The 17,276-nt window shown below is 39.6% G+C and overlaps 1 protein-coding gene across 2 annotated transcripts in view; it reads left to right on the top strand.

The window, feature by feature from the left end:
• UBR2 (ubiquitin protein ligase E3 component n-recognin 2) overlaps positions 1-17,076 on the top strand; it is a 130,557-nt gene extending 113,481 nt beyond the window's left edge. For both annotated transcript variants that reach the window (XM_008573183.1, XM_008573182.1), the window contains exons 42-47: positions 9,107-9,215; positions 10,994-11,050; positions 12,764-12,841; positions 13,646-13,816; positions 15,337-15,438; positions 16,810-17,076. In XM_008573183.1, the coding sequence (XP_008571405.1) occupies positions 9,107-9,215; positions 10,994-11,050; positions 12,764-12,841; positions 13,646-13,816; positions 15,337-15,438; positions 16,810-16,951 (659 nt within the window). In that variant the 3' untranslated portion in view covers positions 16,952-17,076. The remainder of the gene's footprint in view (positions 1-9,106; positions 9,216-10,993; positions 11,051-12,763; positions 12,842-13,645; positions 13,817-15,336; positions 15,439-16,809) is intronic.
• Positions 17,077-17,276: the final 200 nt, after the last annotated feature.

Genomic DNA, 17,276 nt, shown 5'->3' with positions numbered 1-17,276 from the left:
GTGGGGGGGAGCCGGTCTGTATGTGGGATCCGACCCCTCGGGCGGCAGCGCTGCCGCGTCTCCTAAGCGGTGCACTATTATATATTATTCTTTTTATATATCATTGTATTTGATTTGTTTATATTTTATCTAAGATTTTTACATCTGTGTTCATAAGCGAGATTAGCCTATTACTTTCCATTCTTGTAAGGTTTTGGTATCAAAATTATGCTGCCCTTAGAAAATGCAATCTAGTCTTTAAAAAAATTTTGTAGCTATTCAGGGTGAGCTACTTCTATTTTCCTGACTCCTCAAACTTACGTACATCTTCATTCACTTTTCTCTCCTGTATCAGAGGATAAGGGACACCAGGATAAGATGGTATATCCTCTTCCCTATTATCTGGAGTCCATCCTCGCTCCATCAGTTATCGCTTCTTTTACCTCTTTCTCTCCTGGCACTTCCTTTGTGGACAAGTGTACTCAATTGTCCCTCCTCTTACTCTTGCCTTCAATGTTCTTTCTTCTGTCTAGCACCCTCTTTCCTTCCTTTTCTTGACCAAGCAATTTTAAAGCATACTGTATTTTTATTTTACAGATAATCCATGTGGTGAAAAATGTTCAAATACAGATTAAAAAAAAATAGCATCTGTAGTTTTAAATTTAATTTCATATCCTGTGTGTGTGTGTGTGTGTGTGTGTGTGTGTGTGTGTGTGTGTGTGTACACAAGCAAAACTTTAAAGAGTAATTTATGCTCTGGCTCTATTTTCTCGCTAACCATTCACATTTCAGCTCCCTGCAATTTGGCTTGGCTCTAGTTTCTCGTTAACCATTCACATTTCAGCTCCCTGCAATTTGGCTTCTACCCCTAACACTTTTCTGCTTTTTGGATACAGCTCTTGCCAAGTTTGCTAAATGATCTCCTGATTATCATTTTGGGTGGGCATTTTTTCAGTCCTTATCTTATTTGATATCTCTATTAATTCTGTGAACTGCTTCCTTCTGAAATTCATTTTCTCTGTTGATTTCTACTTGATTTCTGTGATACTACTGGCTTTCTTCCTACTTGCTCTGGCTGCTCCCTCCTCCATCCTGTAATTATTTTAAACCCCCAGAGTTCTGCCCATGACTCTCAATTACCTGATACTCTTCCCTGTTAAGCCCCATCTGTGCCTCTGATTTCAGTTAAATCCAAATGAGTTCCACCTGTGTATCTCTAACCCAGACCTTGATCTTAGGCCCAGGTCTTGTTATCTCATCACCTGCTTCATTTTTTTCACCTGGGTCTCCTAAAGACACCTCAAATTCTACAATCCACATTAGTTTTGCTTCCTATATTCCCTTAGTTAATGTCACCACTGTTGGTCTAGACAACCAGACCAGAAAATTGAAGTCCTTTTGGGTGATTCATTTGGCCTGGACATTCACATCCAGTTGGTCAGCAGAGTCTGTTGAATTCCCCTTCAGCATATTCATTCCATTCTTTCCATTCCTACTTCTACTTGTTTGGTTCAGCCACCTATCATTTCTTGCCTAGATTATTATAGCAGGTCTCTACCCTAAATCTCACCTTTCTCTAATGCTTATCAAAGGGGTTCCTTTAAAAAGCAACTCTGACCATATTCTTCATGCTTTTACAAACTTTTAAAACTATTTCTCCATTATTGCTTCCTGCCAATCCCCATACACATGGTCCAGACTTGTAGAATCCTGCCAGTTCCTAAATACTTGTTCGCAGTCCTTTGTATAGTTCATTTCCTCTGCCTGGAGTGCCCTAGGCAGACTCCAACTCTTTAAGATGCTCTTCAGGGGGCTGGCTGTCCAATTAGCCCAGTTGGTGAAAGCGTGGTGTTGTAACACCAAGGTCAAGGGCTATGATCCCCGTACTGGCCAACCACCAAAAAAAAAAAAAAAGGTGGTCTTCAAGCTTTACCTTCCCTGGGCAATCTCTCTGAGCCATGTACTATTGGGTTAGATATCTCTCATGTGTGATACCTGCCTTCTTCAACTGTCTCCTTCCCCTTTTCTTCCTCTTCCCACCCCCAGGGCTTTAAGCTCCTTGAGAGCAGGACACAGGAGAGGAAAGGCCTACTGTATAGCAAGTCCTCAGTATTTACTCAACCAAACGTTATAGAAAATTTGGAAAATAGAGAATAAGCAGGAGGAAAAAATTCATCAGCGTATCACCTATCCATCTTTTTTTGTTAGCATATTTATACTTGATTATAACTGGTATTCACATGTAGTTTTATTCCTGCTGTATTCTCCACTTTAAATCGAGAGTTATCTCATTATTCCTACTTAGTTTTCATAACAGTTTTAATGGCTGCAAACACTCTGGTTTCTGTAACCATATTCTGCACATAGTTTCCCCAATATTTGGAGTATTTCCTACATCTTAGAGTATCTTTAGAACAAATATAAGGAAATACTGCATCAGCTTCTTGGGAATGTCTCTTGCTTGCTGCCTGTTTTGATGATGTATTCTTTTCTTTTCCATAGAGAACAAGCAGCATGGTGGCAAAGAGATAGCTTTTGTTTCTTCAGCATACAACTAGATATTTCCCATCCCATTCATTCTGTTAAGAGACATGTCATTAAAGATGTTATGGGTTCAGTTCCATACCATCTAGAGAGATTTTATTGTGCATCCAGCTGTGCTTTGTGCTTTGAGAATGCTAGTTCTCAGGAGTGCTACTACTTCATATGTTGGCTTCTTTGTTAATCGTGTCAACTTTATTTTAGGATGACTGTCTTAGGTCACTAACAAGATTTGCAGCAGCACATTGGACAGTGGCATCACTTTCAGTGGTACAAGGACACTTTTGTAAACTTTTTGCATGTGAGTATTAATACAGTTACAAATATATGTTATGGTAATTTCTCATCTACTGAAATTTTGTTTTTAGTGGTGCAGTTTCTCAATGACACGTGAAATATTTGGTGCTACTGTTTTTCTTACATATAAGCTCTAGCTTATAAATTCATATATATCTTACAAAAAGATAAATTTAAACTAGATTACATGCATTTTAACTTATGTTGGCATATGAAATGTGCTAATGCATTTTTTTTTTAATCTTTAGCATTGGTGCCTAATGGCAGCCATGGAGACATTCCATGCATACTAGATATCGACATGTTTCATTTATTGGTGGGTATTTTGCAGTTTTTTGGGGTTCTCTTTATTGTACTACATAACTTTACCTTAGGTTTGGTGACTAGTATAGAGGAGGAGTTATCACATGACACTATTCTTAACTCTTCTAACTATAAGTCTTTTATGAGGAGCCTCAAAAAGAAAATAAAGGAACCTGGTTGAGAGACTTGACCAGAGTGTCTAGACATCCTCTCTCTCTTATTTTGCTTTGTAGCTGAGGTCAGTAATTTAACTTCTCTGTGCTTTTAACATACAAAGAGGTCAAAATAACACCAGCAGTGTAAGGGCTGCTGCTGACCCACACAGGGCAACAGTCTTAGCAGTAACACTACTTAGTGGTAGACAACCCTTTTTATAGTTCAGGGAAATGTACATCTTCTGAACAGGTGCCACTAGTGCTAGGACACACGGGTGGCTGAATTTCACCCTACTTCAACTGGGTCCACCAACAGCAGCCCCAACTGTTGTCCCCTTAATCTCTGGACTTCAGATTCTGTACCTTCAATTTGGTTAGTACCTACCTCAGAACTCAATGGGTTAATCCATGTGAAGAGCTTAGAGCAACATATCCCTAATAAATGCTGGCTGTTGTTATTGTTCCCATTGCTGCTACTAAAACTACCACCACTAGCACACCATGCAGACAGCAGGAGGCTGACAGAGCTAGCGTCTATGGTGTACCTGCCTGCTTTCACATATATTCATATTTAGTCCCATATCCCTACTATTGAGGTATTCCAAACACATATATGTTATCTCTAGTTTACCAATAGGGAAACTGACTTATCTAAAAAAGCTTGTAAGAAGAGGAGCTGGGATTTATATATAGGTCTTTGTGGTCCAAAACCCATGCTTTTCCTACTGCTCACTCGCTGAAAAGATTTCAAGTGTTACTTGTATTATTATTAATAATAAGCTGCTCTGGCCAGATAACTCAGTTGGTTAGAGCACAGCCTTGTAATGCCAAGGTCGCAGGTTCAGATCCCCATACTGGCCAGCACCAAAAAAAAAACTGTATAGGGTACCCATAAGACCCCTTTAACTCTTCAGTCATTTTACTTAACCAATCCTAATGGATTTTCTAACGTGTTTGCCCCTTAAGAAAAAAGATTTCTTCAGAGGGATGGGCTAAGCAGAGAAAGGATCACAGTAAGCAAATGGAAATGTGTTTAGTTGTGAAAGGAAAGGCACGCTGTGTGATGATCTGTATTTGGTGTCTAGGTGGGCTTGGTGCTCGCTTTCCCTGCGTTGCAGTGTCAGGATTTTTCAGGAATCAGCCTTGACACTGGCGACCTTCACATTTTCCATCTGGTTACTATGGCACATATCGTACAGATCTTACTTACCTCATGTACAGGTAACTCTTGACTTTTTGTCAGCTTCTTGAAGAAAGTACTTGAGTTTTCTCAATTTTAAAAAAAAAAAAAAAAAAAAAAGAAAGTACGGGGCCGGCCCGGGGGCGCCCTGGATAGTGCGCCGCTTGGGAAGTGCGGTGGCGCTCCCGCCCGAGGGTTCGGATCCCACATACAGACCGGTTCCCGCTCACTGGCTGAGCGAGGCGCGGGAGCAACGCCAAGGGTTGCGGTCCCGTTGCCGGTCCCCGGTCCGGTACGGGGGCAACACTGAGGGTTGCAATCCGTTGCCGGACACGGAAAAAGACAAAAGACAAAAAAAAAAAAAAAAAGAAAGTACGGGGCCGGCCCGGGGGCGCCCTGGATAGTGCGCCGCTTGGGAAGTGCGGTGGCGCTCCCGCCCGAGGGTTCGGATCCCACATACAGACCGGTTCCCGCTCACTGGCTGAGCGAGGCGCGGGAGCAACGCCAAGGGTTGCGGTCCCGTTGCCGGTCCCCGGTCCGGTACGGGGGCAACACTGAGGGTTGCAATCCGTTGCCGGACACGGAAAAAGACAAAAGACAAAAAAAAAAAAAAAAAGAAAGTACGGGGCCGGCCCGGGGGCGCCCTGGATAGTGCGCCGCTTGGGAAGTGCGGTGGCGCTCCCGCCCGAGGGTTCGGATCCCACATACAGACCGGTTCCCGCTCACTGGCTGAGCGAGGCGCGGGAGCAACGCCAAGGGTTGCGGTCCCGTTGCCGGTCCCCGGTCCGGTACGGGGGCAACACTGAGGGTTGCAATCCGTTGCCGGACACGGAAAAAGACAAAAGACAAAAAAAAAAAAAAAAAGAAAGTACGGGGCCGGCCCGGGGGCGCCCTGGATAGTGCGCCGCTTGGGAAGTGCGGTGGCGCTCCCGCCCGAGGGTTCGGATCCCACATACAGACCGGTTCCCGCTCACTGGCTGAGCGAGGCGCGGGAGCAACGCCAAGGGTTGCGGTCCCGTTGCCGGTCCCCGGTCCGGTACGGGGGCAACACTGAGGGTTGCAATCCGTTGCCGGACACGGAAAAAGACAAAAGACAAAAAAAAAAAAAAAAAGAAAAGAAAAGAAAGTATGAGAGTACTTCAAAACTTCGTGGAAAAATAGAATTAAAAGATAATATGAATCTTTGCGTGAACTTTTTGAAGTACCCTCGTATTACAGAAAAGAGTGTTTGGATGAGAATAATATATAGTTAGGCTACTTGCTTTTTCTATTTAATTTCATTTGAAAAGTTTTGAAACAAATTTCTCTCTCTGTTAAAATCTAAAATCCCCTGGGCTGGCCCGGTGGCGCACTGCTACAGTGCGCCGCTTGGGAGCGCAGTGGCACTCCCGCCGAGGGTTCGGATCCCACATACAGACCGGTTCCCGCTCACTGGCTGAGCGAGGTGTGGGAGCAACACCGAGGGTTGCGATCCCATTGCCGGTCCCGGTCCGGTCCGGGCGCGACACTGAGGGTTGCGATCCGTTGCCGGACACGAAAAAAGACAAAAAGGAAAAAAAAAAATCTAAAATCCCTTAGCAAAAAATAAAATCCCCTAACAATGTGAATGTTTTTACTTTTTTATTTTATAAATTCAGTAATATTTGAATAACTAGTAGTTAAGCCCTTTAGAATTTTGTTTTAGAATACCAGTTTTGTTTTAACTTACATGTTTGTTTATGCCCCATGAGTTTGTCATTAAATTGTGTTTTGCATTAAAACTTCCTGTTTTTCAAGCATTCTAAGAATATATTTAGCTGATTTTACCTACAGCATGCCAACTGGCTCCTTGGTCTGTTGGAAACTGATACCATGCTCACACTTGAAGGATTAAAATTCTATATGTTTTGTGGGAATATTTCATGTTATATGTGAGTGTGTGAATATATTTGAGGGCTCAAATGATGTGGCCATCAATTCTTTTGATAACACTTAGGAAAATACAGAGTACTAGCATTTCCTTATCTTTCAGAAGAAAATGGCATGGATCAAGAAAATCCCACTGAAGAAGAATTAGCAGTTCTTGCTTTGTATAAAACACTTCACTGGTATACAGGAAGGTGAGATCATAACTTTACACAGTAGGCATGTTCCTAAATATTAGTAGGTAATAGCATGAGAAAGGAATTCATTTGTTAATTAGGGGAAGTAGCTGTCTGTTGACATGTTTAAAAAAAGGAAGATATGGGAGTGATCAGCAGGACTTCTCTGAACTATATATATACTGACATAATTGGAACTCTCTGAAAGAAGGGTTATAATATGCAGAGTTTCCATGTTTTTGGCTATGGAACCCTTCATTTGCTCAGAGAATCTGGCATGGACTAGTGGATAGATGGAATGTACTTTGGAAAGTTGCTATTCTAAAATATATGTTGTCTCATTAGGAATTTTAAAATGCAAATTAAATTGGCATAATATATTTTTTAAGTAATATTCAGTAGAGGTAGTGGTGAAGTAAAATTCTTAGAACTTCACACATTGTGGGAGTCATTGTGATTTGGTACATGGTTTCACTTAGCTTTTTAACAGTTTTTGTCAAGAACCTATAAAAATGTTTGTTCTTTGACTAAATTATCTCATTTCTGAGAATCTACACTGACAAAATAATCCAACATATGGAAAAGCCACATATAAAGATATACAGTCTGATATTTACATTAACAAAGAACTGAAAGTAATCTAAGAGTTTACTTGCAGGAGAATAGTTTTATGTAAGTTATGATTGATGTGTTCCAAAATATTATAGATCTATTAAAAATTATGGCTTATTGTTCTAGAAAACATGTTAATTTTAAAGTTTATACATTACAGTCATGACTGTGTAAGACAAATTAGTATGAAAATAGTTTGCCAGAATAATACCTACTGGAATAAGGTGCTTGAATAGTGGATGATTTTTTATTTTCCATATTTTCTCTTTATATGGCTATATTTCATAAATGTTAATAACAGCATTGAAGGCTATATCACCATTTATACCTGATATCCATAATAGGGCTGTGGCTAACCCACTCCTTTTAAGCATATGTGCCATTAATTCCAAATAGTGGTCATCTTACCTGTAGCATGGTGTGAAAACAGAGATGGTTCAATAATTGATTAGATTTCTCAATAATTGTTTTCTTTTCTTCAGTGCCTTGAAAGAAATTCCCTGCGGCTGGCATCTGTGGAGGAGTGTCAGAGCTGGAATCATGCCTTTCCTGAAGTGTTCTGCTTTGTTTTTTCATTACTTAAATGGAGTTCCTTCTCCACCCGACATTCAAGGTAATTTCTAATTTCTTTCAAAATGTAGGAAATGTTTGTAGTCTTTTATTCCAGTTGTTTAGAATAAAAGTGACTTGCAAAAATGAAAACTGATTAAATCTGGAGCGTAGCAAATTGACTGTGGTGATATACACATTTATAGAATAAAATACAGGGGACTGGGAAAAAAAAAAGAATAAAATGCATATTTATGCGTACACTTGTTTTTATTTGGATCTCAGTAAATGTACAATTAAACTTCTGTGCAAATGTTTTTACATTTGCAACACATTTCTTTTTTTTTTTTTTTTTTTTTTTTTTTTTTTTTTTTTTTTTCCGTGTCCGGCAACGGATCGCAACCCTCAGTGTTGCCCCTGTACCGGACCGGGGACCGGCAATGGGATCGCAAGCCTCGGCGTTGCTCCCGCGCCTCGCTCAGCCAGTGAGCGGGAACCGGTCTGTATGTGGGATCCGAACCCTTGGGCGGGAGCGCCGCCGCGCTTCCCAAGTGGCGCACTATCCAGTGCGCCACTGGGCCGGCCCCTTGCAACACATTTCTGCCATAAAGGTTGTAGTTTTGCTTTGATGTATTAAAATGTTTGATTATATATTATTAATAAACTGGGTTTCTCAGATTTTAAAAAGTGAAAACTAACAATTTTAAGTAATTTTTAACTTAAAACACATATGGCATTAAAATTCACAATACACTTAGTTGCACATAAATCTGGTTTTAATGTGCAAATTAATTTGCTATTTCACAATTGTTTTCCATGTTCTGTTTTGATTTATTTCGTAAAGATAGTCTTGATTGTATCTTGGTATTATCACAGTGCCTGGCACTGGTCATATGTGATGCTACTCTCTGAAAGTTTGTTGATTGGCATCTCCATTCAATTAGTTGCCCAAATGCCACATAGAATAGACTTCCAAATTATTTGCAGTGATGATTAGAGTTAGTGTTTAAATCCATCTCTCATGATAAAACCATCTTATATTTCTGTAGTGCTTTGTACTTTCTCGGAACACCCATACATTATTTTTGTCATTTAATGTTCACAAATGACAAATAACCCCATGAAGTATATTATGCAGGTATACCATTTTGCAAATGATAAAGCTGAGACAACAGGATATTGTGACCAGTTTGCTGTAAGAGTCACCTGACTCCACTCTATCTATTGTGTCATTTTCCATGGATCCCTCCACGAGTCATTCTGTTAACTTCCTGCAAGTTTGTACCTAGCAAATTTGAGTTCTTACATCATACTCTTTTTTAAAGCTCTGCTGTTGATTATTCCCATGCAGGATGTTTCCTTATCTTAGTTGTTACATGCTTCATTCTTTTCTTCTTCTCCATTTGCAGTTTCTGGAACAAGCCATTTTGAACACTTATGTAACTATCTTTCCCTACCAAACAACCTAATTGGCCTTTTTCAAGAAAATAGTGAGATAACGAATTCACTGATTGAAAGGTAATGCTTATACACTTTTCTTCATTATATTGAATGAACCAACCTTTAGTTTTTCACATACATGGCAAAATTCTCAAATAGTGAGCTTGTAGAATTCAACACATGTAATTCAGAACACAGCGATTAGGTCTTTTTAGCTAAGGATTTGGCTTCTAAGTAAGATTTTCACCAAGTTAGTGAATAGCATAAGCAGACTTGCATGGAAGGGAAGTAGTGGTCAAAATGTTTATTTATGTGAACTTACTTGTTACAGACTCCATTCCAGAGATTTTTAAAGCTGAAAGAAACCTTCAGATTATCTAGTTCAATACCCTCACTTTATATTTGAGAAAATTGAAGTCTAGAGAAATTGACTTGTCAGTCATGTCAAGTTACTGACTGACTTAAGATGTATAACTATAGTACCCACCAAATGGGAGAAACTATTTGCAAATCATGTGTCTGATAAGAGATTAATACCCAGAATATATGAGAGTACTTCAGAAAAGTTTGAGGAAAGATTTATATTATCTTTCAATTACATTTTTCCACAAATGTTTTGAGATACTTTCATATATATCCAGAACCCCTACCATTCAACAACAACAAAAAAAAACAATTCAATTAAAAGCTGAGCAAAGGACTTGAATAGGCATTTCTCCAAAAAAGATGTACAAATGGCCAATACACACTTGAAAAATGCTCAACATCATTAATCGTTAGGGAAATACAAATCAAAACCACAGTAAGAAAGATATCGCTTTATACACTCATTAGGATGGCTATTATTTCTTTTACGAAAAAGGAAAATGACAGATGTTGGCAAGGATGTGGACAGATTGGTATCCTTGTACATTGCTGGTGGGAATGGAAAATGATAAAGCTGCTGTGGATAACAGTATAGCGGTTCCTCGAAAAGTTAAGCATGTTATTATGTTATGATCTAGCAATTCCACTTCTAAGTATAATTTGCAAAAGAATTGATAGCAGGGATTCAAGTCAGTACATATACAACCGTGTTCATAGCTGAATTGTTTACAGTAGCCAAAAGGTAGAAACAACCCAAATGTCCATCAACGGGTGAATGGAAAAACAAAATGTGTGTATACACATACACACACAAGGACAAATACTGTACGATTCCACTTAGTGAGGTACCTAGAGTAGTCAAATTCAGAGAGACGGAAAGTAGAGTGGTGGTTGCCAGGGATTAGGGGAGAGGAGTTAGTGTTTAATGGGTGCGAGAGTTTCATTTGGAAAAATGAAAAAATTCTGGAGATGGATGGCACTGGTAGTAGTGCCACAGAACTGTATGCTTAAAAATGGTTAGAATGGTAAACTTTATGTTATATATATTGTACCACAATAACTTTTTTGTGTGTGTGGCTGGCTGATACAGGGATTGAACCCTGGACCTTTGTGTTATCAGCACCACGCTCTAACCAACTGAGCTAACTGGCCAGCCCCCCCAAAAAATTTAATACTGGTGTTCTAGCTCCAGATAATACAAACTTATCACTAATTTAGACTGCTTTTTCCATAGTGTCCAAATTAGTGGGGTAATGTATATAGCTGCAGATTTTAATATATGAAGCATTCTTGCATTTAGAAGATATTCTTCTGATTTTAAAAGTTTCAGGGAAAATATGGTATTCCTCCAGGCTTCTTTCAATGAGGTAAATATATTTTGTCACGAAGATTATTTTTCTCTTACTGGGTATAGAGGGGGAAGAAATTCTAGTTCTAGCCCTTTAAAAGTAAAATGTTTTGTTTTGTTTTTTTCCCATTTACATTAAAAGTTGGTGTCGTAACAGTGAAGTTAAAAGATATCTAGAAGGTAAAAGAGATGCTATAAGGTAAGTTAAAGATTTTCAAAGACTTGATTGGGTGTGGGAAGTAGGGAGGAAGCAGGGTATAAGTGCTGTATTCCTTCAAAACTGACTTCTCAAGCCTTCAGTGATTCCAGGAGTTAGGGCATCTCGCCTTCATCCTTGCTTCTTAGTCTAATGATGAAAACTTATAAAAGTTGGAATTATGAACATAAATATACTGCATTGTTCTTGGCAGAAGAAACAAATAGCAAAATTATTATATTTTGGAATATTTGCTTTAAAAAATGTAGGTGTTCTTGTAGGGGTTTTTTGGCTCTTTTTTTTTTTCTCTTTCATTATGGAAATTTTTAAACTGCCCAAAAGTATAAAGAATAGTATAAAGAAGCTCCATGTACTTGCCTCTCACCTTCAGTAACTATCAAATCACAGCCATTCATTCTTATTTTTTTTTCATTCCTTTTCACATTAGTTCTATTCTGATTCTGTAGTAAAGTGAGTTCTGTCTGGTGATCACATGTATTTTACCTGTTTCTCCTTGGTTCTGCTAAATACATCATCCATAAAAATCAGAAGACTAGAGTAGATTATCTGTTCTATCTGTTTGCTTTCACACATCCAGAAAGAACTCCTCAATTTTATTAGGTTGAACCATATGAAATTCCAGTTTAAAAGTAAAAAATGGTTGAATATCACCACTTTCTTACAGTTCAATCCTGCAGTCAGAAAATTGTTAATATATGAAACAGTAGTTCTCAACTTGAGGTATACATCAGAATAAGCTTGGAAACTTTTAAAAAATACTCAGGTTGGGGCTGGCCAGTTAGTTCACTTGGTTAGAGCATAGTGACACCAAGATCAAGAGTTCAGATCCCATGCCAGCCAGCCGCCCCAGTCAATCAATCAGTCAATCATTAAAACATGCTTGTTGTGCGTACACGCGTACATACTCAAGCCACTGTCTGCAAAATCTGATTTCTCTAAAGTTGGAGTCGTAGGATGTATCTTCCCCAAACTCCCCCAAGTGATTCTGCTATGATTAAGAACCGCCATCTAAAGTAATTCTGCCCTCAATTTAAGTCCATTCCTTATCTTTGCAGTAGGTAATGTAGTGAAAGGCCACACCACATCACCTGTACTGGACAGGTGTGTGCACATGGAAGTGCCTCACACTGACAGTGAGTCCTCAAATCCTGGTTGAATTTGGATCTAAATTTTGTCTGAATTAACTTGAGTCACAGAATCAGCATGGCCTGGTATCTCTACTTTAAAGAAAATATATCTATTGTTCTATTGCCCTCTTTTTTTCCAACTCATTCTGCCTTAAGATCACCCCTAAGAGGTGCATCCATTTCTTCTGTATCCTAAGTTCTGTGTATGGCTGTCTATTGCTGTGTTGTTTAGGTAGAAGCCAAAAATAAGCATCCACTTCTGCCCTGCCCCTTCTTCCCCCAGCTTCCAAATTTTCAGTTACTTGAGGCAGATACTAAGTACCATTACTAGTGTCCTGATGATTTATTCAGAGCTCTTCAAGTAAAAATGACAACCTTAAGGCACTGTCATTTATGAGTGCATCTTTCATCTCTTACTTTGGTTTCTTGTACTGCTGTGGTAGCACACAATCACTTAGGTTCAGTCTTCCTTTATTTGTTTTGACTAAGCTGAGAGTTTCTCTGTCGTTGTTATAATATGACCTCATATTAACTGAGTTTTTTGAATTTTTACTTTTTCTTTTTTTAGGTATCCAAGAGAATCTAACAAGTTAATAGACCTTCCAGAGGATTACAGCAGCCTCATTAATCAAGCATCTAATTTCTCGTAAGTTTTGATGACATACAAGCAGCATACTATTGTAAGAAATTAAACGTTACCCAGACAGTTGAAGCTTTTTGAGTATCTCTTCTCTGTTGCCCCCTTCTTCACCTTCAGATATCCATTGTTCGCTCCTTTTTTTGTGTGTGTGGCTGGACGATAAGAGAATCTGAACCCATGACCATCTGTTACAAGGCTGCATTCTAACCAGCTGAGCTATCCAGTCAGCCCCATTGTTCTAAATGGAGTACTAAGCATTCCTGTGCAGTTAGACATTAACTACATAGGTTTATATTCCTAAACAGCATATCTTATTATTTTGTATATATGAAGCTTTATTTAAATGCCATCGTACTGTACATATTCTACAGCTTTTTCCTTTTTTTTTTTTTTTTTTTTTTTTTTTTGGTGTCTAACTGGTAGAGGGATCCAAATCCTTGACCTTGGTCTTATAACACTGCTCTAACAAATGGAGCTAACTGGCCAGCCCTCTACTGCTTGTTTTTCACTCAGCATTGTTTCTAAGCTTTAACCATGTTGACATATATAACTTTAATTCCTTGATTGTTTTCATTGTTGGATGGTATTGTGTTTCCAGTATAGTACATGGTTTTTGTGTATATGCATGAGATGTTCCCTGTTCTCTAATCCAGGAACAAATTTGCCTTCACCATAGGATATATGCATCTTTGTCTGTACTTGAGATTGCAAAATTCTTTCCAGGATAGTTTTTCCACCATCAGCCACTCTTGTTTAGAGCAATGATTTGTGTGCATTTGTTCTTTTGGGTTTTTTTTTTGTCTTATGGAGGTGCCCCAAATTGGGTGGTGATAAGAGCAGAGCCCCAACTCTGTGCCTTGTGTGTGGAACTCTGTTGTGCTCCCAGAGCTACTGCTGCCAGACTGAGCTGGAAGGGGAGGACGTCGGAGCCTGCACAGCTCACACCTACTCCTGCGGCTCTGGGGTGGGCATCTTCCTGAGGTAAGGATCTGCAGGGAGCTTTTTAGCTTTGGATCTGCCTAAGAGTATGTTTGTTGTGGGGTGGCACAGGAAACTACTACACTGCAGAGAACTTTGAGACCATTCTCCTCCTGTGTTTTATTCATTTGAGGAACACGGAGATCCTTGTCTCTTCACATCTCCTATTTGGTTCATGCCAACTCTGTGTTGGTTCTTCCACTGTCATCACCACCAGGTGACAATTATGTTCTATTTTCTTCAAGTCTTCTAATGTGAAACTTCCCACTGTCCCTGATTGTCTAACCAGTTCCAGTCAGAATTATTCCTTCTGCTTTACCTCTACTTATACATATCACAAGCTGGCATATATAATTGTGTTTATTCACAACGTACAACAAATACTTAGTGACTACATTGATAATGCAGTGTCAACAAAGCAGACAAAAATTTCTGCCCTTTTGGAGCTCATTTTCTAATGAAAGAGGGAGAGAAAATAAACAAGGCTGATAAGAATTTAGATAGTGTCCCATGCTAAGGAGAAAAACAAAGTAGGGAGGGGAATATGAAGTGGCAGCTGGGGAGTTGAATTCTAGATAGTGGACCAGGGAAGGCTCCCTTGAGAAACATGACTTTTGAGTAAAGACCTAAAAAAGGGGGGAGAACATTCTAGGCAGGGAGCAGCTAGTGCAAAATCGCTGGAGTGGGAATGTGCCTGCTGTGTTCAAGAAGGAGGCTGGTGTCACTGGAGTGGTGTGCACAGGAGGAGAGTCATGGGTCCTGCTGTGTCCATCTCTAAATGAGGTGGAAGCCATTATGGGGTTTCAAACAGAGAAGTGATAAGAGAGCTCCTCAGAGGCATAGATTATATCCGTATCTCAATCATCTTAGTACATCCCTGATGCCTGGACGATTTTTTATGTATAATAAGTTCTCATTAAATTTGAATTTATTATTTGTTTGTTGAATTGAGCTGAATTGTTAATACCAAAAAAAATGTCAGACAAATCAAAGGAATCGGGATATACATTTTAAAATAACCACTGGGAGAAATGTAAAAGTAGCATTTTCCCTTGTCCAGCATATTTCAGAATTCTTTTGGCCATGTACAAAGTGTGTTGCCTTGTGTCTCAAGTCAACCTAATTTATGATGCTTTGGCATAATTTTTTTAATGAATAATTTTCCTCTTACTAGTGGTGAAAATATCAGTACTTATGTTTAGTAGTTAACTGTCTCACACAAATTTAACAATTTTTTAAATGCTACTATTATTTGAGCCATGGATTCCTAATCCTATATGTCCCTCCCCTTCACTGCATTGATTTGCAATGCAGTCATTATTGGTTACAACACAGTCATTTTAGTTATTTTGATAACTTGGGCAGGTGGGTTGGTACTCTTAAGTATCTCTTTGCTGTAAATGCTGTTTCTTCTCTTCAGATACAGAGTTTATTTATAAGACTTCATTTCATTTGGAACTGAATCCAAGCCTGATTACTCATGCATAAGTGTATAATATAATGTATGAATGATTTCTCTACAGAGTACGGGAATGTCAGGTGCTATTTTTAGCCGGCAAAACCAAAGGCTGTTTTTATTCTCCTCCTTATCTTGATGACTATGGGGAGACTGACCAGGGACTCAGGTAAGGGCCTGGGGGGCTGGGTTGGCCGATTCTGGGCCTCTAGAGCCCTAGTACCTGGTGAATACCATAAGCCATGTAGTCCTGAGGTTGGCCCCACTTACACCCTAGGAGCTAAGGTGGTTCTGGCAGAGGTGGCTGTGTTATCTGTGGAACCTTTTCCACGGAGGGCACCATGGCTGCCTGGTTTGGTCTTCTTTTTCCAGCCTTAGAATGCCATGAGGAATATCAGGATAAATAAGGGAAAAGAGTAAAGCAGAGGGCATGCAACTTTTTTCCATTTATCACTCCAAAGAGCTGTTTGAATTGCCATATAGCAGCCACAGCATCAGAGCACTACAGGACGGCCCATTCTGATTTGTGTGGCTTTGTATAGGGAGACCCAGTGTTCTCCAGGTGATACAAAAAAGCAAATCTTAATTGCTAAGAGATGTGATTATCTTATTACATGAGAATCTGGGGGACAAAGATTTAGAACATACACAACAACATCACAGTACTTGAGGCTTAGTCACTTCTACTGTGGTAGCTTCTGCTATATCATAAGTGAAATGCTAACAACAGTGTGCTCAAGTACTATTAAAGAGCAACTTTTAGACTATCTCTTTTGCCCAAAGGAGGTAAAAGTTTTAACCTAGATATAACTATCCAACCTTGAGTAGCAGAAGTTGAAGACCTGGAAACCCAGGCAAGATAAGTAGATAAGCTGACCCAGGCACTTGACTACAAGGTTACGCCCATATGCCACCTGGTGGTGGGTTATGCCACTGCTCTGAGTGTGGGCTCAGGAGGAGGAGCCCTGGTTAGACAGTGAGAGGATTGGTGCACTCTGAATCACGAGGAGAGGTGCCTGGCTCAGGCCACTGGACCTGTGCGGGAACCCACCAAAGCCTGTACTTGTGGCTAAATTAGACCTGGAAGTTATTCACATTTGGCTGCTTCACTGAGACCTTATGGCTGAAAGATAGCACTCTGAGGAACATTTTCACTCCTGTAATTCTTTCACCCTCTCCTCTGCCCCCCACCTTCCTTTTTACATGTTACCAACAAAATGGACAATGAATGGGTAATTTTAGCCTCTCAACCCAGACCCTCCTGCTTCCCCCCAATCTCCTATTCCTTCACCTCACTCTGGGTAAGTGTCGCTTGTATAGTTTTTCCTCCTCTTTTCAGCAGACGCTTATTCCCCGTCAGCTGCTCTTAGCAAACCTTCAGAGCTAATGTGTTTGTTAATAGCCACAGTCACCTGCCGGACAGAAATTTTGCAGAGGGTCTAAAACCAATAACTTGTAACCTTTTTTAAATCAGAAAGGGCTGGAGTATAATACATGAATAAACAGAATGTATCTTGAGTGACATGTGTCGTCTTTCTAGACGGGGAAATCCTTTACATTTGTGCAAAGAGCGATTTAAGAAGATTCAGATGCTCTGGCACCAACACAGTATCACAGAGGAAATTGGACATGCCCAGGAAGCAAATCAGACACTGGTTGGAATTGACTGGCAACATTTATGATTACTTCACTACCAAAAATATGAATTTGGAGGACTTTTGGACTTTTGTAACCCTCTCAGCTTTTCAAGAAAGAGTAGGAAATAAGTTCTGCTGAATTTTGAAATAAATTCTTTATTTAAGCTTTCCTTTCCAGTTTTATTTTTATAGTTTCTGGCTTCAGGGACTGAGGAAAATCATCTTCCATTGGCAGATTTTCTTGCACTGTTTGCTGTGTCCATCAAATGTAACATCTTGGGTTTTAGGATCCAGCAAGAAGCTTCTCTTCCTGAATTGGAACACACCCCCTTTGTGGGAATCTGACTGCGTTTGACTGTTCTCAGTAGTC

This window comes from Galeopterus variegatus, unplaced genomic scaffold (assembly GCF_000696425.1).
Source record: "Galeopterus variegatus unplaced genomic scaffold, G_variegatus-3.0.2 Scaffold887, whole genome shotgun sequence".
Lineage (NCBI taxonomy): Eukaryota > Metazoa > Chordata > Mammalia > Dermoptera > Cynocephalidae > Galeopterus > Galeopterus variegatus.
The sequence above is the reverse complement of the archived record's forward strand: the minus strand, read 5'-3'. Positions and strand labels throughout refer to the sequence as shown.